The sequence below is a fragment of the Thamnophis elegans genome, chromosome Z (assembly GCF_009769535.1).
Source record: "Thamnophis elegans isolate rThaEle1 chromosome Z, rThaEle1.pri, whole genome shotgun sequence".
NCBI classification, from domain to species: domain Eukaryota; kingdom Metazoa; phylum Chordata; class Lepidosauria; order Squamata; family Colubridae; genus Thamnophis; species Thamnophis elegans.
Genome location: NC_045558.1, coordinates 60523908 through 60548922, shown reverse-complemented (window position 1 = coordinate 60548922; position 25015 = coordinate 60523908). Strand labels below are relative to the sequence as shown.

Sequence of the window (25015 nt, the reverse complement as noted above, 5' to 3'; positions counted from 1 at the left end):
AATTATATAAGAATACTATGGGAAATTATATGAACAAGAGAAGATAGAGGAGGAAATAGTTAAACAATATGTGCAAAAAGCAAATTTACCCCAGATAACTAAAGAAATTGAAATGATGCTAGAAGGCTATACAAAGATGATGGAATTAATTGAAGCACTTAAAAAACAAAACAATGGAAAAGTCCCAGGTCCAGATGGACTATCAGTGGAATTTTATAAGACTTTACAGGAATTGTTGTATCTCCCATTGTTAGAAGTTATGAATGAAGCCATGTTAAAGATGAAGATACCCAAATGTTGGTCAGAAGCTTATATAACACTGGTGCCAAAGGAGGACACCGACCCATAATAAACTAAGAATTATAGACCAAATTCCCTGCTAAATTCAGATTATAAAATATTTGCCTCAATACTGGCAGAAAGACCTTAACAAAATAGTATTGAAGTACATTTGGCAGGGAAAGAAAGCGAGAATAAAACTTAAACGGTTACAAGAGGAGGATTTGGCCTACCTAACTCGGAGTTATATTACCAGGCAACAAGCTTGATGTGGGTTAAGGAATGGATAACGTTAAGAAACTCTAGATTATTGACCTTTGAAGGTCATGATTTGTTGTTGGGTTGGCACACTTTCTTATGGTATAAGGGAACATGGGTATTTCAGAAGGCATTACATATGGGAGGCCTTGTTATTAAACTGGGAAAAGATGAAAAGGCAACATTATTTAAAAATTCCAGTCTGGTTATCAACTATTGAAACATTTTCATATTCAATAATATACAAAAAGGAACAAACAGTTAGATATGGTGAAATATTGAATGCTAAGGGTGAACTTAAATCTATGCAAGAATTAGAAGAACAAGGTGTAAGAATGAACTGGTTTTCATACACGCAAATACATTCTAGATATGATAAAGATTTTAAAATATAAGGTTTTTATGATAAAATGACTGACTTGGATAAAATTCTGACAGGTACTGATGAAAAGGTGATTAAAAATTACATGGATACTTATTAAAGGTTAAACTAGAAGATAAACAAGTTAAAGAATCTATGATTGCTTGGGGGAAAAAATGGTCATGGAATTGATTGAGAAAAATCGCAAAAATTATGGTCACAAAATTTTAAAACGACAATGTCAACAGCATATAAAGAAAACTTATATAAAATGTTCTACAGGTGGCAATTCCCCCCCCGGCAAGAATAGCAAGAATGTTCAAGGACAAATCAGAAAAATGTTGGAAATGTCATCAGATACTGGGTTCATATTACCATATGTGGTGGACTTGTATAGAAGCTAAAAGATATTGGACTAAAATCCACACTTGGTTGGAAAAAATGACTCAGAAACATATAGACTTTAAACCTGAGATTTTTTTATTGGGAATATTACCGGAAATATACAATAGAGACTTGAAATATTTGATTGTAAATGTGTTAACGGCGGCTAGAATTGTATTTGCAAAAAATTGGAAAAATGAGAAAATATTAACGCAGGAGGAAGTTATTCAGAAAATAATGGAAGGTGCTGAAATGAGTAAATTGACATTTGAAATTAGAGAACAAGAAGATGAACAATTTTATAAGGTATGGCATTTATTTTACCAGTGGTTAGATAAAAAAATATGGAAATGAAAAAGTTGGAGAATTTTTGTAATATAAGAATAATAGAATAATACACATAACAATATAAAGATATATGATCATTGAATAGAATTAGGATGATGTAATGAATTCTTATAATATAAATGAATCCAATACTTAGAATATTTCATTTAAAATGAAGGAATAATAATTATAGTCAAATAAATTATGTACAATGATAATAATGTATGTATGTATGTATGTATGTATGTATGTATGTATGTATGTATGTATGTATGTAGGTAGATAGATGCAATACAGCACAGGTTCGAATCCCAGTAAGGGTATGGCTAGCTGATGAGAGCTAAATAGCTTGAAATAGATCTATACTAGTCTCCCTTTATTTATTTATCAGCACAAATAAAACACAAACAAAGGCAACAGTAAAAATATTGGGTTTCTGTCGTGATGGACTCTTGTGACGAGCCGATTGACAGATGATGGAAGCAGTTAGCTTCCTCCCATGATTGGGGCTTACCAGGGGTTGTGACATTAAATATATACCTTCTTCCCTGGCTTCAGCTGATAAGGAGGAGACCTGTGGCTTAATGGCTAAGACGTTTGCCTAAGATGCAATACAGCACAGGTTCGAATCCCAGTAAGGGTATGGCTAGCTGATGAGAGCTAAATAGCTTGAAATAGATCTATACTAGTCTCCCTTTATTTATTTATCAGCACAAATAAACACACACACACACACACACGATTGATAATTTGTGATTTTATATAAAATTGAAAGTGAGGACTATGGAAATGATGTACAAAAACTCTGCAACCAAACGACATGCTGTATGTGATTGAAGAAGGCTTTGTGTTATGTGTTGTCTGTCTCTGTCCAAAAAAGAAAAATATTCTTTAAAAAAGAGAGAGCGAGAAGGAAAAGGAACAAGAAATGATATTCAACGATTCTTGGGTTTGCAGAAATACCACCCCAAGAAAATATAAATTAAGAGCTGGAAGAGACACCTGCAACAATAGAAAAAGGAAGGAAGAGAGGAGAGGAAATGAAAGGAAAAGGAGGGAAGGAAGAGAGAGGTGAGAGGAATATGGAAGGGAGAAGAAGAGAAGGAGAGGGTAGGGAGGGGAAGAGATAGAGAGAAGTAGGGGAGAGGTAAGGGAAGAAGGAAGGGAAAGGAGACGAGGAAAGAAGAAAGAGAAGGGAGGGAGGGAGAAAAAGGAAGAGGAGATGAGAGGAAGAGAAGGGAAGGAAGATAGAGAGGAGGAGAGGAGTATGGAAGGGAGAAGGAGAGAAGGAGAGGATAGGAAGGTGAAGAGGAAGAGAGGAGGAGGGGAGAGGTAAGGGAAGAAGGAAGGGAAAGGAGGAAGGAAATAAATAGAGAAGGGAGGGAGGGAGAAAAGAAAGGGAGAAGAAGATGGTGTCAAAACAGGCGAGGGATGGTAAACAAAGCAACCCAAATGGAATATTATTATTCTATAAATGGAATGACAAATATATAAGAACCATGATTTTTTTTTAAAAAAAAAACTTTGTGATTGTATACGTATAATTATATATAGAGAACAAAAAATTAAAAAATTAAAAAAACACTGCTAAATTTGGACTTTTTGCCTTCCAGGCTGCCATCTCTAACTAGATATTGTATTACAGCTTAGGTAAATTTTATTTGTGTGCCAGAGAAAAATAAATGAAGATATATAAGGAGAGAACTAAACTTTGGAGTTTGGCAAAAGCATTACATCTATGAATTGGAACTTTTCATCACTCTTCTAAGATAGTTGAAGCTCTTAAATTTCTAAACAGTGGAACAATTTTGTAAAATAACCAAGTTTATTAAGTACCATTATGCTCATGATCTCGTAGATATAATTTCTACTTCTAAACCATTGTTACTAGGTTCCCCTCCTCCAATTTCTGGATAAGGTTGCCTTGGATAAGATCCTGATTTTAGTTGACTAGAGAAAGGCACACGTTGTTTTGAAGTAAGTGGCTGGGTCATTATCACAGAAGGTGAGGATGACAACACTATTCCTTTCTCAGGATTTGACTATGTCTCTTTCTCTGAAGAATGAATTTTATAGCTTGGTGACACAGGCTTATCTGGTTTAAAAGAAAAGGCATTATTACACTAAAATAGTCAGTATTATAGTTAATAAAGCTGAGGTAAAAAGTGACCACTAGGTGGTAGTGAAGAATTATCATTGTCTATATATGGTGTCTGGTGGTTTCTGAATGTTTGCTAATCAAATGTGGTACCCCTAACCATTATTAACTTTAGCATGGCACATGATTTAGTAGCTAACATTTTTTGAGATCTCTGTTAGCTAAACTGATAAGATTGAGCATCTAGAATATAAACACATCTGATTTATTTTTATCAAGCCAATATAGTTAGATACTATTGCATCTTAAACAGAGATGCCTTTGGGTCAAAGGAGTAAAAATACACACAATCATGCTTATAGTGCCATCTCTATTTATGTGCACTGATATGAGTACTGTATGGAAGAAGTGGTGCTTGCACCTTTCACTGAACCTTACAAGACAAGCTGTAAACCATGGCATAATGTTAAACAGTGATTATTGATTAAACTAATCTGACAGAGTAATTAATTAAAAAAGCTATATGAGCATTGTGATGGCTATATGAGCATTGTGATTGTTTCTCTCTTGGGTATGTAGGATGACCTTGACATTAAACAATGGCACATTTGGTCTTTTGTAGGTAAAATGAGGACCTGGATTGTTGGGGGCAATATGCTGACTCTGTAAACCACTTAGAGAGGGCTGAAAGCCCTATGAAGCGGTATATAAGTCTAACTGCTATTGCTATTGCTATTTAGGGAGGACAACACTCTGCAAATGGTAGAGGAAATAAAGTTGTCCTATTATATCAACTCACCCAAAGCAATATATGTATGAACGCTGGACACTATACTGTCTTTACCTTTAGTTGCATTGGGTCCTTCCATGTTTTTTGCATATGGAATAGGCAAGTCTTCTAGTTCCTGTATTGCAATATTGGTAGAAAGCTTATTCTTATTTTTATCATCTTCACGTTGCTGTACAAATAAAAACATATCATGAAATACCTGATTCATCTAGAAAGAAGAACCATAACATCTAATTTAATCAAAATTGAGACTTAAGGTGAGACTTGGATAATGCAATTTAAAATCAGAACAAAACTGACAATTGATAATTTTTTTATTCCCACCTTTTTTTTATAAATAACTGAACATGTTGAACACATCTAATATTTTTTTCTCCTATTTTCCTTACAACAACCACCCTGTGAGACAACTTGGCTGAGAGAGTGCGACTGGCCCAAAGTTACCCAGCCAGCTTTCATGTCTGTGGTAAGACTCAGAGTCTCTTGGTGTCTATCCTGGTACCTATAGCTGAAATGGAGGTGTACCTGAATTTAGAATAGAATAATAGAGTTGGAAGGGACCTTGGAGGTCTTTTAGTCCAACCCTCTGCTTAGGCAGGAAACCTTACACCACTTCAGACAAATAGTTATCCAACATCTTCTTAAAATCTTCCAGTGTTGAAGCATTCACAACTTCTGGAGGCAAGTTGTTCCACTGATTAATTGTTCTGTCAGGAAATTTCTCCTTAGTTCTAAGTTGCTTCTCTCCTTATTCTTTTCCACCCATTGCTTCTTTTCCTGCCCTCAGGAGAATAGTTTGATTCCCCCTTCTTTGTGGCAGCCACTGAAATATTGGAACATTGCTATCATGTCTCCTCTAGTCCTTCTTTTCATTAAACTAGAGATACCCAGTTCTTGCAACCATTCTTCATATGTTTTAGCCTCCAGTCCCATAATCATCTTTGTTGCTGTTCTCTGCACTCTTTCTAGAGTATCAACATCTTTTTTACATCATGGCGACTAAAACTGAATGCAGTATTCCAAATATGGCCTTCTTACCAAGGCATTATAAAGTGGTATTAACAGTGGTAAATGGTTGTCCACTAGGACTCCAAGATCGCTCTAACAGTTACTACTATTGAACAAGGTACCATACCATATATACACCTGTGCATTTTGTTTTTCTTGCCTAAATATAAAACCTTTTTGGTGCAAAATTTTTGCACCATTGAATTTCATTTTGTTAGATAGACCCCAATGTTCACGTCTGTCAAGATCCTTCTGTATCTTAAGCCTATCTTTTTGAGTGTTGGCTATTTCTGCCAGTTGGTGTCATCTGCAAATTTGATGAGTTCTCCATTTATCCCCTCATCCAAATCATTGATGTAGATGTTGAAGAGTACTGATCCTAAAACAGAGCCTTGGGGTACTCCACTGCATACTTTCCTCCATGTAGATGCAGTTCCATTGAGGACTACATGTTGAGTGTGGTTGGTCAGCCAGTTAGAATCCATCTGGTGGTGATGCTGTTTAACCCACATTTTTCAACTTTATCTAGTAGTAGGTTATGGTCTACTTTATCAAATGTCTTACTGAAGTCCAAGTAAATTATATCCACAGTATTCCTCTGTGCCACTAATTTTGTCACTTTGTAAAGAATGCAATAAAATTAGTCTGGCATGATCTGTTTTTGACAAATCCATGTTGGCTTTTAGTTATTACTTTGTTTGCTTCTAAGTGTTTGCTGATTTGTTGCTTGATTATCTTTTCCAAAATCTTCCCTGGTATTGAGGTTAGGCTTCCCAGTGCTCCAGGATCTTTGAAAGATATAGTTCAGGGGGTCTGAGATGTCGTCTGCCAGTTCCTTCAGAACCTTGGGGTGTAATCCATCAGGTCCATCCGGTCCTGGTGATTTGAACTCATCTAGGGTAGTTACTTACCATTTTCTTCCCTATTTTAACGTGTTCAGAATCTGTTTTTTGTGTGCTGTTTTTGGTAGGTTGGACTGTCTTTTCTATTTTTGTAAAGACAGATGCAAAAAAATGAGTTAAATATTCTGCTTTCTCTCTGTTGCTTGTCACCTTGCCACTTTCTCCCAGCAATGGACCAATTGTTTCCTTGATTTTTTTCTTGTTTTTAACATGTTGGAAAAAGTTTTTTTTTTTGGTTATTTTTTACTTTTGTCACAAGCCTTTGTTCTTGTGAACCTTCGCTTTCCTTACTTCATCTTTACAGACTCTGGCTATTTGCTGATATTCTGCCTTCGTTATTTGTCCCTCTTTCCTCTTTTTATATTTGTCCTTTTTGTCTTTCAATCTCACTTTTCAAAATTTCCCAATCTTCTTGAGTTATTTTCCCCTTGAGGATTCTCATCAATGGAATCCTTCCCAAGCTCTCTCTAAGTTTATTGAAATTAGCTATCTTAAAGTCCAAGACTCTATTTTGACTTTGTTCTACTACTAATTTATCTTTGATATTTCATTCAATCTCATATCAGTCTGAAGTTATAATTTATATTATAATTTTGAAAATATTCATACTAAAACAGGACAATCTTTCTAACATGATATGAGGAAGTAGAAAGGAATATTTGAGAAAAATCCTCTTTGTCCATTTAATTTGGTGCCTTTGACATTTAATTCCAGCATTGTCCTAGAATACATAATTATATTAAATGTATTCTAGATTATTGTAATTTGAACATATTTATTTAATTGAGTTTCAACTTCTATTTTTCTTTCTTGTTTTATCTATAGAAATATTAAAACAAGAAATGGGAGCTGTGAGTGCCTCCACTTGCGTGCTGGACCCTGCCCCTCCTGGCTGGTTGCTAACAGCAGGGAAGTGACATGGGGCTGGATCCAGACAATAGTTACCACCTGTCTTCGGGAGGGGACCTTCCCGCTCCTCCTAAAGGCGGCAGTGGTGAGACCCCTCCTGAAGAAGCCATCTTTGGATCCAGCCATCTTAAGTAACTACCGTCCAGGTCTCCAACCTCCCCATTGTTGGGAAGGTTGTTGAGAAAGTGGTGGCCTCTCAGCTCCAGTGGCCCTTGGATGAAACTGATTATCTAGATCCCTTTCAGTCTGGATTCAGGCCTGGCTACAGCATGGAAACTGCTTTGGTCGCGCTGATCGATGATCTCTGGAGAGCCAGGGACAGGGGTTATGCCTCTGTCCTAGTGCTCCTTGAACTCTCAGCGGCCTTCGATACCATCGACCATGGTATCCTTCTGCGGCAGTTGTGGGGGGTGGGAGTGGGAGGCACCGTTCTCCGCTGGTTCTCCTCCTACATCTTGGACAGGTCGCAGTCGGTGTTGGTTGGCGGACAGAGGTCGACCCCTAGGCCCCTTAAGTATGAGGTGCCGCAGGGTTTGGTCCTGTCCCCCCTCCTGTTTAACATCTACATGAAGCCACTGGGTGAGATCATTCAGCGGCACGGGATAAAATACCACCAATATGCGGATGATACACAGTTGTATCTGTCCAGTTGTATCTGTCCATCCGTGCCAACTCAGTGAAGCGGTTGACGTGATGTGTCAGTGCCTGGAGGCTGTTAGGGTCTGGATGGGTGTGAACAAGCTTGCACTCAATCCCGACAAGACTGAGTGGCTTGTGTTTTTCCCTCCCAATAATTGGCCTTGTATTCCAACTCTCAGGCTGGGGGGGGGTGAAATTATACGCTCCTCAGACAGGATTCGCAATTTGGGAATCCTCCTGGATCCACAGTTGACTTTACAGCATCATTTGTCAGCTGTGACCAGGGGGACCTTTGCCCAGGTTCGCCTGGTGCACCAATTGCGTCCCTACCTGAACCGGGAGGCACTCAAAACAGTCACTCACACCCTTGTGACCTCAAGACTGGACTACTGTAATGCGCTCTACATGGGGCAGTCCTTGAAGAGCATTCAGAGACTTCAGCTTGTCCAGAATGCAGCCGCGCGAGCGATTGTGGGTGCACCTCGGTACACCCACGTTACACCTATCCTCTGCGAGCTGCACTGGCTGCCTATTGGACTCGGGACGCACTTCAAGGTGCTAGTCGTTACTTTTAAAGCCCTACATGGTATCGGACCTGGGTACTTGAGAGACTGCCTTCTGCCAATTACCTCCCTACGACCAATTAGATCCCACAGATTAGGCCTCCAGTGTCGACTGTCGATCCCCGGGGGAGGGGCCTTCTCTGTGGCTGCTCTGGCCCTCTGGAACGATCTCCCCATGGAGATTCGGACCCTCGCCACCCTTCAGGCTTTCCACAAAGCCGTTAAAACCTGGCTGTTCCGGCAGGCCTGGGGCTGATGAGTTCCCAGCCCCACTCAAATTGTTGTGGTTGTTGACGAGTTTTTAATCTGTTTTTTGTATTTGTCTTGTCTTCTTGTTTTTTTTACTTCCCCTTCTCCCTATTTAGTTTGTTAGCCGCCCTGAGTCCCCCCCGGGGACTAAACTAAACACAATAGTGAGTAAAATAAAATGTAGAGATTTTCCATTCATTCACAATTGTTTAAAAGTCATATTACTATATAGAACCCCATAGACTTTCATTTGGGCAATGTTTAAATGATAGGTTACATATCAAACTGAAATTCAAAGTTTACTCGCATTTTGTTCGCATTTTGCCACCCTTATTGCATCCGCTGAATCACGCCCAGCCGCCTTGTTTAGAATAACCCACTCCCTCTTGAAAGGGAGGGATGTAGATGACCCTTTACAAGGCAGAGCTGAGGAATTTGTTCAGTATTTAATGGATAAAGTCGCTCGGATTCGGACAGAGCTGGACTCCAATTGCACGGTACCAGCCGAGGTACCGGGGGAAGGTCTTGAGCATACTTTATGGATTGAGTTTCAACTTGCTTCTCCTGAGGAAGTGGACAAGGCCATGGGAGCGGTGAGTGCTCCACTTGTATACTGGACCCGTGTCCCTCCTGGCTGGTTTCGACCAGCAGGGAGGTAACACGCGGCTGGATCCGGACGATAGTTAACACCTCTCTCCAGGAGGGAATCTTCCCACCACTCCTAAAGGATGCGGTGGTGAGACCCCTCCTGAAGAAACCATATCTGGACCCAGCCATTTTGAGCAACTATCGTCCAGTCTCCAACCTGCCCTTTGTTGGGAAGGTTGTTGAGAAAGTGGTGGCCTCTCAACTCCGACGGTCCTTGGATGAAACCGATTACCTAGACTCCTTTCAGTCGGGTTTCAGGCCTGGTTACAGCACGGAAACTGCTTTGGTCGCGCTGACCGATGATCTCTGGCGAGCCAGGGATAGTGGTCACCCCTCTATCCTTGTGCTCCTGGACCTCTCAGCGGCCTTCGATACCATCGACCATGGTATCCTTCTGCGACGGTTGCGAGAGGTGGGAGTGGGAGGCACCGTCCTTCGGTGGTTCTCCTCCTACCTCTCGGACAGGTCGCAGTCCGTGTTGGTCTGAGGGCAGAGGTTGACCCCAAGGCCCCTCAACTATGGGGTGCTGCAGGGTTCGGTCCTGTCCCCCCTCCTATTTAACATCTACATGAAGCCGCTGGGTGAGATCATACGCCGGCACGGGATTAAGTACCACCAATACCCGGACGATATGCAGTTGTATCTATCCGCCCCGTGCCAACTCAGCAAAGCAGTAGAAGTGATGTGCCAGTGCCTGGAGGCTGTTAGGGTCTGGATGGGAGCAATCAAGTTGGCATTCAATCCAGACAAGACCGAGTGGCTTCTGATGTTCCCTCCCAAAGATTGGCCAATTATTCCATCTCTCAGTCTGGGGGGTGAAATTATACGCCCCTCAGAGAGGGTCCGCAATTTGGGAGTCCTCCTGGATCCCCAGCTGACTTTAGAACACCATTTGTTGGCTGTGACCAGGGGGACCTTTGCCCAGGTTCGCCTGGTGCACCAATTGCGACCCTACCTGGATCGGGAGGCCCTTCAGACAGTCACTCACGCCCTTGTGACCTCAAGACTGGATTACTGTAACACGCTGTAAATGGGGCTGCCCTTGAAGAGTGTTTGAAGACTTCAGTTAGTCCAGAACGCAGCCGCACGAGCGATTGTGGGTGCACCCAGGTACACCTACGTCACACCTATCCTTCGCGAGCTGCACTGGCTAACCATTAGTCTCCGGACCCGCTTCAAGGTGCTGGCCATTACCTATAAAGCCCTACATGGCATCAGACCTGGGTACCTGAGAGACCGCCTCCTGCCGATTACCTGGATGAGACAAGGCAGCTGGTTTTCCTCCCGGCTGCCGTAGTCTTTCTAGGCGTCCCCCCCTCCTCCTCTACTCTGGCGGATTACATTACTGGATGCCCCTGGCGTTTTTCGGCATCTCTGGCCCTGTTTCCTTGGAATCTTTCTGGACTCTGTTGGCTGACTTTATAGAGAGGTAGTTGGTTTGATATGGGGCGGTATAAGACCTGGCAGTCGGCCTTGCGGCCATTGCCACAGCCCCTTAGTCTACTCCCTAGGCCTTTTCTACAGTGCGGCCTTTCCTCTCTTTCCTGGCCCTTGGTCTGCTCTTACTCATACGGGACTTTACTATATGCTTCCCTACTCATGGCTACTGGACATTGGACATTGGACTTACGATCTGGTCCTGGCTGGTACGATCATTGCCGCCCGTTGTTGTCAAGAGATTCCATCTTAGCCCCTTTGGAACTTCTATCCCAATACCATCTGTACCATCTTTACCATCTATCACGCAAGAAGAGAGAAGACAAAATCTTTCTCCCTCTTTATATTACATTTATATTTCCGCGAACCCCACCGGACTGGACTTTTTTGCGAACCCACCTACAAACTTTACCCGAACTTGCACATTTTTACATCTTTTAATAGCTGCGCAATTTTTTTTTCTTTTGTATGGGGAGTGCATGTGGTACGTATGTATTTGATTGAATGATCCCACACTTTTAACTTTTTAACTTGTTTAACTCCCTTTTATATTATATTGTTGTATTTTTAAATTTTTGTAGGGGTGTGAGTGAGTGAGTGTTTGGGTGTGTAAGCGAGATTGGGATGGGAACCAGGTTCCCCCACACTGAGTGCTTCGCAGAAGTGTTGGGGGGATCTGGGCCTACTCCAATCTCAGAATGACTGATTCGAAAGGCCTGTTGGGAAATGTGGGGGCTATGGGGGTGGGTGGAGGGACCACGGACACGGGAGTGGGTCGGAGTATTACAGTCTTAACAGGGAGGGGCAGATACGGCGGGGACTTTAGTGCTGGCCATTACCGGGGAAGGAGGGCTCGCTACGTTACAGAGATCCCTCCTTCCGGCCCTATGAGTCCCACTCCAAGGCCAGATGGCGTGAGTAATCAGGACCCTGGTCTCAGGCTGCTGTCGCTAAATGCCAGGTCTGTAGTTCACAAGGCTCCCCTCGTCCGGGACCTAATTTTAGACGAGAGGGCAGACCTGGCATGCATTACTGAAGCCTGGCTGGGCCCAGAGGGAGGAGTCCCCCTCACTGAAATGTGCCCAGAGGGTTTTCAGGTGCTTCATCAGCCGCGACCTCAGAGAAGGGGTGGGGGTGTGGCTATTGTTATCCGAGAGTCTCTAGTACCTCGTAGGATCCCTGCTCCGGAGCTTGTTGGGTGTGAGTCCTTGCTGGTGAAGTTGGACCTCAATGGTCAAGTGGGCTTGCTGTTAACGTACCTGCCTCCCAACAGCGTTGCAGCAGCCCTCCCCTCGCTCCTCGAGTCAGTAGCTGAGCTGGCAATTGAGTTCCCCAGGCTTATGGTTCTGGGGGATTTCAATCTGCCTTCGCTCGGTGAACACTCTGATGGAGCGCAGGAGTTCATGGCTTCCATGACAGCCATGGGCTTCACCCAAGTAATTCGGGGCCCGACTCACTCGGCGGGTCACACGCTCGACCTCGTATTCCTCTCAGAGCAGTGGAGTTGTGATCTTGGTTTGAGGGGTAGCGAGACCTTACCCCTGTCATGGTCGGACCACTACCTATTGAGGCTTGACTTTCGGAGACCAAACCCCCACTGTAGGGAGGAGGAACCGATTAGGTGGTTCCACCCCAGGTGCCTTATGGACCCTTTGGGCTTTCAGATGGAGCTTGGTGTTGTTCCTGATACCCTCGCCTGCAGTCCAGCAGAGACTCTGGTTGCTGCCTGGAATTCAGCAGTGGCAGAGGCAGAGGCTCTTAACCAGATTGCGCCTTTACGGCCGATCCGAGGCAATGGATCCAGGAGGGCTCCTTGGTTTACTGAGGAACTCTGGGAGATGAAGCGCCGAAAGAGACGCCTAGAGCAATGATGGAGATCCAGTAAGTCTGAGTCAGACCGAGCGCTCTTAACATCCAGCATCAGAGTCTACCTCTGGGCAATCAGGACGACAAAAAGGACACACATTGCCTCTCTGATAGCTTCCGCTGAGTTGCCCCCAGCCGCCTTGTTCAGGATAACCCATTCCCTCCTAAACAGGAGGAATACGGGCGATCCTTTGCAAGGCAGAGCTGAGGACTACGTCCAATTCCTCGCGGATAAAGTTGCTCGGCTTCGGATGGACCTGGACTCCAATTGTGCAGAGCCAGCCGAGGCACCAGGGGAGAATCTGAATGAACATCACTGGATTGATTTTCAAGCTGTTACCCCTGAGGATGTGGACAAGGCCATGGGAGCTGTAAGTGCCTCCACATGTGTGCTGGACCCATGCCCCTCCTGGCTGGTTGCTAACAGCAGGGAGGTGATACGGGGCTGGATCCAGGCGGTTCTTACCGCCTCCCTTCGGGAGGGGTTCTTTCCCCCCGCTTTAAAGGCGGCGGTGGTGAGACCTCTCCTGAAGAAGCCATCTTTGGATCCAGCTATTTTAAACAACTATCGTCCAGTCTCCAACCTCCCCTTCATGGGGAAGGTTGTTGAGAAAGTGGTGGCCTTTCAGCTCCGGCGGTCCTTGGAGGAAACCGATTATCTAGATCCCTTCCAGTCGGGATTTAGGCCTGGCTACAGCACGGAAACTGCTTTGATCGCGCTGACCAATGATCTCTGGAGAGCTAGGGATGGAGGTCATGCCTCCGTCCTAGTGCTCCTTGACCTCTCAGCAGCCTTCGATACCATCGACCATGGTATCCTTCTGCGACGACTGCGGGAGGTGGGGGTGGGAGGCACTGTTCTACGGTGGTTCTCCTCTTACCTCTCGGACAGGTCGCAGTCGGTGTTGGTCGGAGGGCAGAGATTGACCCCTAGGCCCCTGAATTATGGGGTGCCGCAGGGTTTGATCCTGTCCCCCCTCCTGTTTAATATCTACATGAAGCCGCTGGGTGAGATCATTCGACGGCACGGGATCAAATACCATCAGTATGCGGATGATACACAGTTGTATCTGTCCGCCCCGTGCCAACTCAGTGAAGCGGTTGACGTGATGTGCCAGTGCCTCGAGGCTGTTAGGGCCTGGATGGGGGTTAACAAGCTTGTACTCAATCCGGATAAGACCGAGTGGCTGGTGTGTTTCCCTCCTACTAATTGGCCAAGTTTTCCATCTCTCAGGCTGGGGGATCAAACAGTACGCCCCTCAGACAGGGTTTGCAATTTGGGAGTCCTCCTGGATCCACAGCTGACTTTCAAACACCACCTGTCGGCTGTGACCAGGGGGGCATTTGCCCAGGTTCGCCTGGTGCACCAGTTGCGTCCCTACCTGAAACGGGAGGCCCTCACAACAGTCACTTGTGCCCTTGTGACCTCTAGAATGGACTACTGCAACGTGCTCTACATGGGGCAGCCCTTGAAGAGCATTCGGAGATTTCAGCTTGTCTAGAATGCAGCCGCGCGAGCGATCGTGGGTGCACCTCAGTTCACCCACATAACACCTATCCTCCGTGAGCTGCACTGGCTGCCTATTGGTCTTTGGATACGCTTCAAGGCGCTAGTCATCACTTATAAAGCCCTTCATGGTATTGGCCTGCTGCCAATTACCTCCAATAGACCGATCAGATCCCACAGATTAGGCCTTCTCTGAATTCCATCCACCGGCCAATGCCGACTGGCGACTACCCGGAGGAGAGCCTTCTCTGTGGCTGCTCCGACCCTCTGGAACGAACTCCCCGTGGAGATTCGAACCCTCACCACCCTCCAGGCCTTCCGCAAAGCCCTTAAAACCTGGCTATTCCGAAAGGCCTGGGGCTAAAGAGCTTCTGCCCCCCTCCTCGAATGGTATGGTTGTTGTGTGTTTTTAAATTTTGTACTGTTATGTTCGTTTTTTACCCCCTGTCTGTACCCCTTCCCTGACTGAATTGTGAGCTGCCCTGAGTCCCCTTCGGGGAAAAGGGCAGCATATAAATGAAATAAATCCAATCCAATCCAATCCAACCTCCCATAGACCGATTAGATCTCACAGGTTAGGTCTCCTCCGGATTCCATCCGCCAGCCAATGTCAGCTGGCGACTCCCCGGGGGAGAGCCTTCTCTGTTGCAGCTCCAGGCCTCTGGAATGACCTCCCCGTGGAGATTCGGACCCTTACTACGCTCCCGGCCTTCCGCAAAACCACCAAGTCCTGGCTGCTCCAGCAGGCCGGGGGGCTTGTGAAACATCCAGCCCCATGGAAACTGTGAATGTTGCATTTTTAAAGTGTTGTCTTTGTCTATTTATTCCCCCTTCCCTTGTCTATTGTGAGCCACCTGGAGTCCTTCGGGAGTGGGCGGCATACAAGACAAATAAATAAATAAACAAACAAACAAACAAACAAATAAACAAATAAATAAATACTCTACTCTAAATATCTTGTTCCTAAGTATGTATGTATGTATGTATGTATGTATGTATGTGTGTATGTATATGTGTGTGTCTGTGTGTGTGTGTATGTATGTGTATATATATATGTTCAGAGTGATAAAAAATAATCCAGGATTCATGTAAAAAGTAAGAGGCCTATTAAAAATAAAACATTGTCTTTTATAGATATTAAATATTCATGTTTGAATGTACATCTTTTAAAAAAGTCATTTTTGAGAAACTGCTGTGATTTTAACAGGAAATTAATTAAAACATTATACTGCAGTTAGCATATGAATGAACACATGAGTTTTTCAACTATGTTGTTGAAAAAAATGAAATAGCTGTCTATATCCAAATAATGCAAATGCAGTTATTTTTACATTTAGACTAACATGAAATGTAAACAAATCTAAATACCATTTGCATTTTCTTTTTCAGCTCTGCATGGGAATGTTTGTATCCTTCAGCCACAGCATTCAGATAATATATGGCAAGACTGTAAAATCAAGTTTCAAATTAAAAGAAATATCTCTGGAATACCTTATAGGACTTTAAGAAAATACTAAAACACAGAGGGATTCTCAAACTTTGTGATATCCAGAATCTTATATAATAACAAAATCAGTGCTATTCCCCCCAATAATAAAATCAATATCTCATTGCAGTCAAAGTTGGACCAGAAAGAAGATGCTTTTTAAGAGGTTATGATATAAGATAAAAATGCTATAACAATTTCTTGACTTAGGTTTATTTTTAACTACCAAGCTCTTCCAACTAAAAAAACCTTTTTGATGATAAAAAGTTAATAGATTAAAATAGTAGATAAAGACACTGATCTTCACTAACCTATAAACTTCTATAGACTCAGTGATGAATACACATAGCTACATACTACCTGAAAATTACTAGTTGGCAGATGCTAAATCTGTGGGTTTCGCCATTTTTACAGATCCTAGACTGAAAGCCATGCAAAATAGGAATGAGTTTTCAAGTGTTCCTGATTGGCTTGTATAGGCAAAAGCAGGAGTACTGTAAGATTCACTGTGAACTTGTCCAGGCAAAGTTAAATCACTTTAAAAGCACCACTACTTTGTTTAAGCTAGCCTAATCGCTAATTGATTTGCTAATCACACTAGAAGCAACAATTTGTATAATGGATTCATGACAAGGGATTTGAGAGTTGACAGATTAAGAATTTTGGAAAAGTTGCACAATCTATTTACAAGGATTTTGCTTTATTTGCTGTCATATGCAGCGCACATTTTTTAAACTCATGACAAATTTTAATTGATAACCTATTAATATGTTCTTATCTACCAGATTCCAATCCCCCCCAAAAATCTCAGTCAATGCAACTTACATCATAAGCAACACTGCAGTTATAATTAGTCCTGGATTTGCCAAATAACCTAAGACTTTGGCTGCAATAGGTGGGAAATCATATTTGATGGTCTCTTGGATGACATCATACATTTTCTTTTTTCCACTGGAAGAAGAAATAAATAAATGAACAGGACTATATAATGACAGGAATCAAACTTAAGAGAGGACATACAAAAAGTCTTCATGCAACATTTTTTCAGAATATACTACTTGAATAGCTTCAGCCTATTATTTTTAAAGAAATAGTTGAATATATTTCTTATCCTTTATTTTTTAATTTGAAAATTTAAAATACATAAAAATTAATAACGACAATCTCATGACACATTATTTTGAAAACAGCAACAAAATATGTTCTTTTTAAAAATTTACAGGTAATACTCAATTTACAATAATTCATTTAATGATAGTTCAAAGGTACAGCACTGAAAAAAGTTACTTATGACAGTTTTTCACACTTATGACCATTGACCGTTGAATTCTCACTATAATTGTTAGACTTTGCAGCATTTGTATCAAATACAGTTCTGGAAGTTGTAGTCTCCATACGATTGGAAAGTCAGGATGTGACTTTCCAGTTGTACTGATTGTATTTAATATGCAGTAAGAATTTAATGTTTCATAAAGTTATTAATAGATTATATGCCATCAAATTTTTTAATGGAACAGACATTATATGGTTTCAGGTGGAGATATGTTCTAATGGAATTTTAAAGGTCAAGACAACATATCTAATATAATCCAAAGAAACTTAATACAATCCTGCCTTCAACAAAGCTGCTACGTTCCTTATTAACAAAAGAAAAATCAAAAGAACAGTTTGTTTTGAGCTGGTCCCACACTGAGTCAGTTTCTGCAGTGCAGCATGAAAGAGTTATTAAATCAAATTAGAGGTCACTGGCATTTTAATCTGGACTACTGATCCATTTGAGAGAAACTGATTCACAATGGAAACACAAAACTCTTATTAATACTGAATAGTCCTGCCACGTCCTCTGAAGTAGTCCTGGCACATACTCTGATCAAGTCAGTTTTTATTCTTCTTCTGCTGTCTGCATTCATGATAATTTATTGTGACTGAGTAAGAATGTTTCAAGTAATGTTTTGAAAACATACTGTCAGCCTCTACTTTGCTTACTTGTTTGCTATTGGCTGCATAGAAATGGGGAGGGTGGGAGCTTGTGATTTTTTTGGGGGGGATTTCTGGTACTGGAGGAGTTATCATGAAGGGAGTTTTGTTCTCACCATCTTCTGCGCATGCTGATGGCTCGTGTTTGGGCTTGGACAAGGTCAACCATCTCTGCATACCAACTGAATGAGGCCTTTTGAAGATGCATCCCACATGACATCTCTGGGAGTTGCGGATTGGGCATTGAGTTGGGGTAATTGGGGAGAGGGTCCTGAGTAAACATTTGATATGTACACGTTCGCACCTTTTGTCTCAGATCTTGCTTTTCTTTTGCTGCTTTCATTTCATATCCAGTAAAAGTACCTTTATCTCTACTCAACTGGAGTTGGGGGTTTTCTTTGTTGGTTATTCAAGGAGGCACACCTGACACATACTTTTATTTTTATAATTCATCTTGGTAGTTTATAATGTTGAACCATTATATTTTTTTTTGCCTCTTAGCTTAAACATTGCCACATAGCAATACTCTTGTTCAAAATAACATTTCTTCTTTAACAAAATGAGATGTTCTGTCTGGTCCACCAATAATTTGTTCTGCAGTCACTGAGCAAGCTCAAACCATGTTATCCATACACTTTGGATTTTCAATTCTTTTTTTCTTATTATCATTTTCTTTTATTCTAATACAGTATGCATACATGTATCTCAAAATAAGTGATTTATCCCTAAGAATTGTTACTTCAGGAATGCAACTGCTATCAGAAATATAGGTTCCTTGCTTAAATTCCATGTTGAAATTATTTGAACTCCCTACAATATACCTGCCAAAATCTGGAGACAGTGTCAGAATATCCTTCAGAGCCATGATTCCCCCCACCCCAAAAAGATGTTTCTTATCCTGAAAATCTTGCTGCACTAGGATTTGTGTAGCCAATAAAAGGACAGCAGTCTGAACAAGGAAGGCAGGCAAATATTACTGACAGTTCAGTACTAGAGGTCTAATGGTGAAGGCACCAGGCTAAAAAATGTAAGACCATGAGTTCTAGTCCTGCCTTAGTCATGAAAGCCAGCTTGGGTCAGTGACTCTTATTCCAAGTCATTTCACAGGGATGTTGTAGAGAAAAATAAAAGGAGAAGGATGTTAGCCAATTTGAATTATTTATAAAAATAAAGGTGGGACATAGATAGATAGGTAAACAAACAAACAAATAAATACTTTAGAAGTGCAACAATTTTACTTCAACAGCACAATAGATATTGGTGAAAGCACAATGTAAATAGGCAATTTAATAAAAAGTAGAGCAAAATTATTATTTCCTGCTATCTGGACAAAATGTTCCTATTAACTTAGCAATATTTGTTTATCGGTTTTTAAAAACTAATTCCATTAGCCACATGCCTATGGCAACTCGGGAGCAGGATGGATGGTGTATTCAGCCTTGGCTGTTAAGGTGCAAACTTGAAAGAAGTGTAATTAATTATTAAATTATTAAAACAAATACTTCTGCTTTCTCTAGTTACAAAACAGTAATAGATATATTATGAAGTATAGCAGATATTTACATCTAAGTAATTTATTATGTCAAACCTACTTTGAATTTTGATATTCATATGAGAGAGATAAATTATACTGTGTACAAATGAGTTTGAATTATTATTTAAATTTTTAAATTTTAGTATATATTTCTTGATTTTTGATTAATCTGTTTAGATAGCTACATAAATATTTCTGTGAAGTTCCCAAGGGATGACCTAATTAATTTACGAGCTTCATGACAAAGTTTAAAAAAACCCATTCATTTATTAGGATCAACATCTTGGCATGATCTAGTGGGGGGGCCGAAATTGAATTTCACTTAATGGCATCTGAACTTTACTACTGTGTTCTCTCCCCTCTGCCTGAAGTCATAAATCACATTCACCAACAAGATGTCACGGCAGGTTATGGACATGCACCTTCACATGCCAGCTGCAAGAATATGAGACTTGGCTCTGGCCAAAAGTATGCATGGAATTTGTCAGATCCTTAAATGCGATACTGCCATTCAATTGGGAGGAGGGGGCCTTGGAGTAATTTATTGGAGGTGCCCATGACAACTGATATTTTATAACTGTTTTCCTGGCACCGGAAGGATGGAGATCTCAGTACCTCTGGAGGGATGTTTATGATGGCCATGTGGGGTATCTTACTTTAATGTCTAACAAAAGATAGCCATGGGAATGTATGTTTATTCGGCTCTCAGAGCAATTGGTAAAGAAAACATTTTCACACTTGTGTATTGGCCACAAACTGCATTCTGACAAAAGGGGAGGGGTCACTATCACTTTAATTCTACTTGCATTGCCTAAGAGGATGCAGATGTTGCTTTGCCTTAGTGGCTTCCATTCTTCTTAATTAAAGGTTCCTTTTGAAATAATCAGTTTCAGGAGTCTTCACTTTCTTAAGTAAGGAGAGGAGCCCTCACAGAATTCTCCTCCCTTCTCTAGTTGATAGTAGTTATGGAAATGCTTTACATGTTGACATCTTCACTATTATTTCTTATAATTGCTACTGCAGTGTATGGAATTTCTATAAATTTATATTTGTATAACTTGTATTTCTTTTTCCTGAGAGTTTGGCTACTTATTGAAAAATAACAAAAAGAATCAGGAAGAAATTCAGTACCTGAATGGTCCACAGTCAAAGGAAGGAGGCAGAGACATAATGGTATATGCAACTGGTAACACGCTTAGGAACAAAATCAACAGCAAGAGTCCCATGTAAAAATTATTGGATTTAGAAGCTTTGAACACTCGTTCATGGGGGACATTGCTGCTCATAACAGCCCAGGTCTGGAAATACATGGAGATTAATAAACGTAATACGTTGATCCCCACAAGTCCTGGGGCATAAAAGGATCCCATCCTATAAGTTTGGGGGGGGGGGGAGTATGAAGAGGAGGGTAGAAGGGAAAGAGAAATATAAAAAATTCTTTTTATCATGACAGTTACTGCCTTATTTCAAAAAGGTAACTATAATACATATCAGCCAGATATAGTGAAACAAAATATACATCTTTACCTATATAGTGTCTTCATTGTAATGTAAATTTTTATTAAAATGCTTTTTGCATTGCAAAAATATGCTTTCTCATCAATCCATTGAGCAGTGGCAGAAAAGGAAAGCAACCTTCATTAGCTTATTCTATGCCTATGATCTGACATTGTTGCCATTCTATAAAGTGCCATGAAAAAGAGAAATAGGGCAACTCCCTAAATACAATTATGTAATAGGTGAGTGAATCAATGCAGTTAGCACTGTGAATTGGCCAGAGACCATGAATTTACTGGGTCCCCCCCCCCAGATGCTGATTCATGACATTTATTGCCTCATCTATGTTCAGCCAGTATTAAAAAAACAAAATAAGCTTGAATGTTATAGCTTTATTTATGACAGTCCACAACTTCAGATGATCACTTCCAGGGATTATTTCTAGACTGTAAATAGTATGGGGAATAACATTGAGGTCTCAGAATTGCCATCACCTAATCCCTACAAAGCAAAGATATAAATTAACCTCTGGAAGAAGTATGTCAAGTAGAAGCAAAACCCATTTAAATATTCAGTTCTGGCAGACCAGAAGGATACAATGTTCATTGATTTCAACAGTTAAATTCTGTGGATGTCTCTCCTATCTTGTCTTCCAAGTTAAAAGGGAAAAATGAATGAAAATCCAAATCTCAATGTGTAATGATCTCACTATTACCATGAAAAAGATATGTGTGGAAGATATCTCCCACTTTCTTCCTAACCAATAAAAATAGAATTAAAGTGGAATTTAACACACTTCAGTGTGTGGGGATAATATACCAGTACTGAATGAGCTTCATGGCAGTTATGCAACCCATGAAAACTTGATCTGTTTTCTTGAAAGGAAACAATTTAATATGCATATTGATATCCCATGGAGTCCTACAGCTTCAGAAAGAAAATGAATTCAAATGTGAAAACCCCCCCACAAAATTCAGTAATATGTTCTACTTCTACTTAAAATGTCTTTTAAAAATATGGAATATTCCAGCAATTGTGAAGAAAAATGGGATACATAGCAATTTTCCTTCAGTTCAGTGAAGATGTAACAAATACTGTTATCATTTTTTCTGGCTAACAATATTAACATGCTAGTATCTTACCAGATCATTCCTTGATTGAAGACCAAACCTAACACATTACCACTAATATCAAACTCTCCATATGAAGGCTGTTGAGAAAACAAAAAATATGATGTATATGCTAATAAGCCTTATTCAACTTTCCCCAAACCACTGTTTTATAAGCCCCTGTAAGTGGAGATGTTAGGAATGTTAATTGGAGCTCAACTGTAACAAAAGGGGACAAGTATGGTAAGATGGTTCAGATGTTGGATGAAGCACAGGGAAATTCAAATTTTAGTTCATCTTTAGCTATAGAAGCTCACTGGTAGACTTGGGCCAATTGATTGATATATCTCTGTCCATCATACCATATAGGTTGCCCATTGTAGAGACAAATAGGAGTTGGGAATATGTTAATTTATATTCTTGAACAAAATATTGGATCTAAATCTAATAAATGATAAATAGTTAGATAGATGATAGATAAAAGCATCCAAAGCATAGAGAGATTTTCTAATCCTATCTGCACAATCATTAAGCCAATGAACATTTTTACATTACCATTTTGTGATTTGCTTTGTATTTGTATAATTTAATATTTGCATATTTTAAAATTCTCATTTTCTCATTTTTATCTTTTTTAAGAGTTACAGTTTAGTTTTTAAAATGCTACTAGCCATCTTGATTTGAGAAGTAAAAGGTAAGGGATGTTGCTGCTGCTTACTTACTTCCTGCAGACTTCACCAGAAGACAGAAAAAATATAAAAGATCAACTTAAATCATTTGATTAAATCTATTATAAGCTAAATCCTGTGCTTCCTCTGCAAATAGTTGACTTACAAATCCAGCCTCAAGATCCCAGCACCAGCAGTAGTTTATGAATCTGACAAAACAAGCGCGAAGAAAATCTCCCACTAGGATCATTACAAATGTCACAAGAATATCAGATACTGTAAGCCTCACAAATTCCTGCAACAGAACAAAAATTGAAAATGATTTATTTAACACTTACCTAAATTTTCTTTCTATTTCACATGGAATAAATTTGTTAGGGTAGAAACAAGAAAGTCTGAGAGAATAAAAATGAGGAATAGAAGAAGTGAGAGGAGAGACTTAAAAGTAAAAATATAAACAGTTTACATATTTAAATAATTATATTAGTATATGTTACTTTGGAAAAATATTTTGTGCATGATAAAAAGTACAACCACCATCAGCAAAACAAATAAGAAGAATCAAATCCTGCATCAACAACATCATCACCCTCAAACCAGCACTCAATAAAGAGCATCCTAGGCACAGAGAAGTCACGCTCAACAACAAATCTACAGAGTATGTAGAGTATACAGAGTATGCAAGCAACATTACTTATGATTCAAGAAACAATGATGAAGACACAAGAGACAATATCAAAAAATCATGAGGAGACTAGAAAAAACCAGGAAGAAATAAAAACTGAGATGGGAGAAGTGAAAGGAGAGATTAGAAGAATAGATGATATAAAATAGGAAAAATACAAAATGAAATTACCAACAAACAAAAAATCCAAAGAGTAGAAACAAAGGTAGATCAAATGGAGAGAAAAATAGAAACACTAGAGCAGAAGTTGACCACAGTGAATAAGGATTTAGAAGAAAAAATAGTTTTCCTCGAGATGGAGAAGGCAGCTTTTTTTTAAGGTTCCAAAACATAGTAGAAGATAAGGAAGAAGATTTAGGAGAGACAATTGCAGAAATTCTGGCAGATATATTACAAAAAAAGAAACAAGACTTACAAAGAACATATACAAAGTGTACCAAGTCCATACAAATTATCCTAGGAGACATAGACTTCCAAAAGAAATTCAAGTAATATTTACAAAAAAATCAGTAAGGGATGAAATATATAAGAAAGTGAGACAAAAACAGATAACATACAAAGGAAGGGAAATACAAATTTTGAGACAGATATCAAGAAGATTAGAGAAGGCATTACCAGTTCCTCACCTCACAATTAATAAGATACAATGTAATGTTCAGATGGCTCATTTCAGAGGGAATCATGATCACTTGGCAGGGAAAAAAGTTGAAGATAGACCCAATAGTTAAGGCGTGTGAGTTTTTCAAACATCATTTCTGAGGAAGAACAAGAGAGTAGGGAGGAGGCAGAAAGCAGAAGAAGAGCAGCTAATAGAAGATGAGTAGTAGTAGAAGAAGAAAGAAACAAGAAAGAGAACAAACAGAATGAGAGGGTGCAAGAACAAAAATAGAGACAAGGACTGTGAGAAAATTAAGGACTGTATATAAATAGCACAATGGAACAAGAAATTAAGATGCTCTCAATAAATATAAATGGACTAAACTCATCCCAAAAAAGAAGACAAACCTTGACAAAATTACGAAAATTGAATATAAATAAGTATAATCTTTATTGTCATTGTAGTTAACTACAATGAAATTGGTTTTTAACCTCACTGGTGCAAAATTATAACAGAAATGAAAAAAGAAAGAAAAAGAAAAAAAATCCTAGCATGTGCATGGAGTGATTGTAGTATTTAAAAGTCTCACAGCTCAAAGATAGAAACTATCTTTAAACCTGTTTGTTCAGCTGGCTATACTTTGATGTCTTCTGCCTGATGGTAGAAGTGCAAAGAGACATTGACCAGGGTATGAATCATCTCTGAGTATCTTCCTTACTCTGCTAAATCAGCGAGATCTGGCGATGTCATCCAGTGGTGGCAGAGGGCAACCAATGGTTTCTTGTGCCGAATTGATCACTCTCTGTAGTGCCTCCCTGTCCGCAGCTGTTAAACCAGCATACCATACTGTAATATAATATGTGAGGACACTTTCTATGATGGACTGATAGAAAGAGGTCATCAGCCATTGTTCCACCAGATTTTTTCTTAGGACTCTAAGGAAATGAAGTCTCTGTTGGGCCTTTCCAACCACCAGGGATGTGTTGTTTTTCCAGGTGAGATCTTGACTAATAAGCACTCCCAAGAATTTAAAAGTGGAAACCCTCTCCACACAGCCCCCCTTGATATACAATGGGGCAGGTTTTTCTCTGTGCTTCTGGAAATCTAGCACCATCTTCTTTGTCTTACTAGTATTTAGATGTAAGTTGTTTCTTGAGCACCATGCGTATATGGACACTATGTGCCTCCAAGAGGTACATATTAAAAGTCAATATAGTAAACTACTAGAAAATTTAA

The 25015-nt window shown here is 40.3% G+C and overlaps 1 protein-coding gene across 1 annotated transcript in view; it reads right to left on the bottom strand.

Annotated features, from left to right (window-relative positions):
* Positions 1-3651: 3651 nt before the first annotated feature.
* The window catches only part of TMC2 (transmembrane channel like 2), a 144322-nt gene continuing 122958 nt past the window's right edge, over positions 3652-25015 (bottom strand). The window contains exons 11-17 of the mRNA XM_032235864.1: positions 22663-22791; positions 21862-21929; positions 20354-20593; positions 16537-16662; positions 15594-15672; positions 4552-4666; positions 3652-3704 (exon numbers count right to left, since the gene is read on the bottom strand). Of these exons, the coding sequence (XP_032091755.1) occupies positions 3652-3704; positions 4552-4666; positions 15594-15672; positions 16537-16662; positions 20354-20593; positions 21862-21929; positions 22663-22791 (810 nt within the window). The remainder of the gene's footprint in view (positions 3705-4551; positions 4667-15593; positions 15673-16536; positions 16663-20353; positions 20594-21861; positions 21930-22662; positions 22792-25015) is intronic.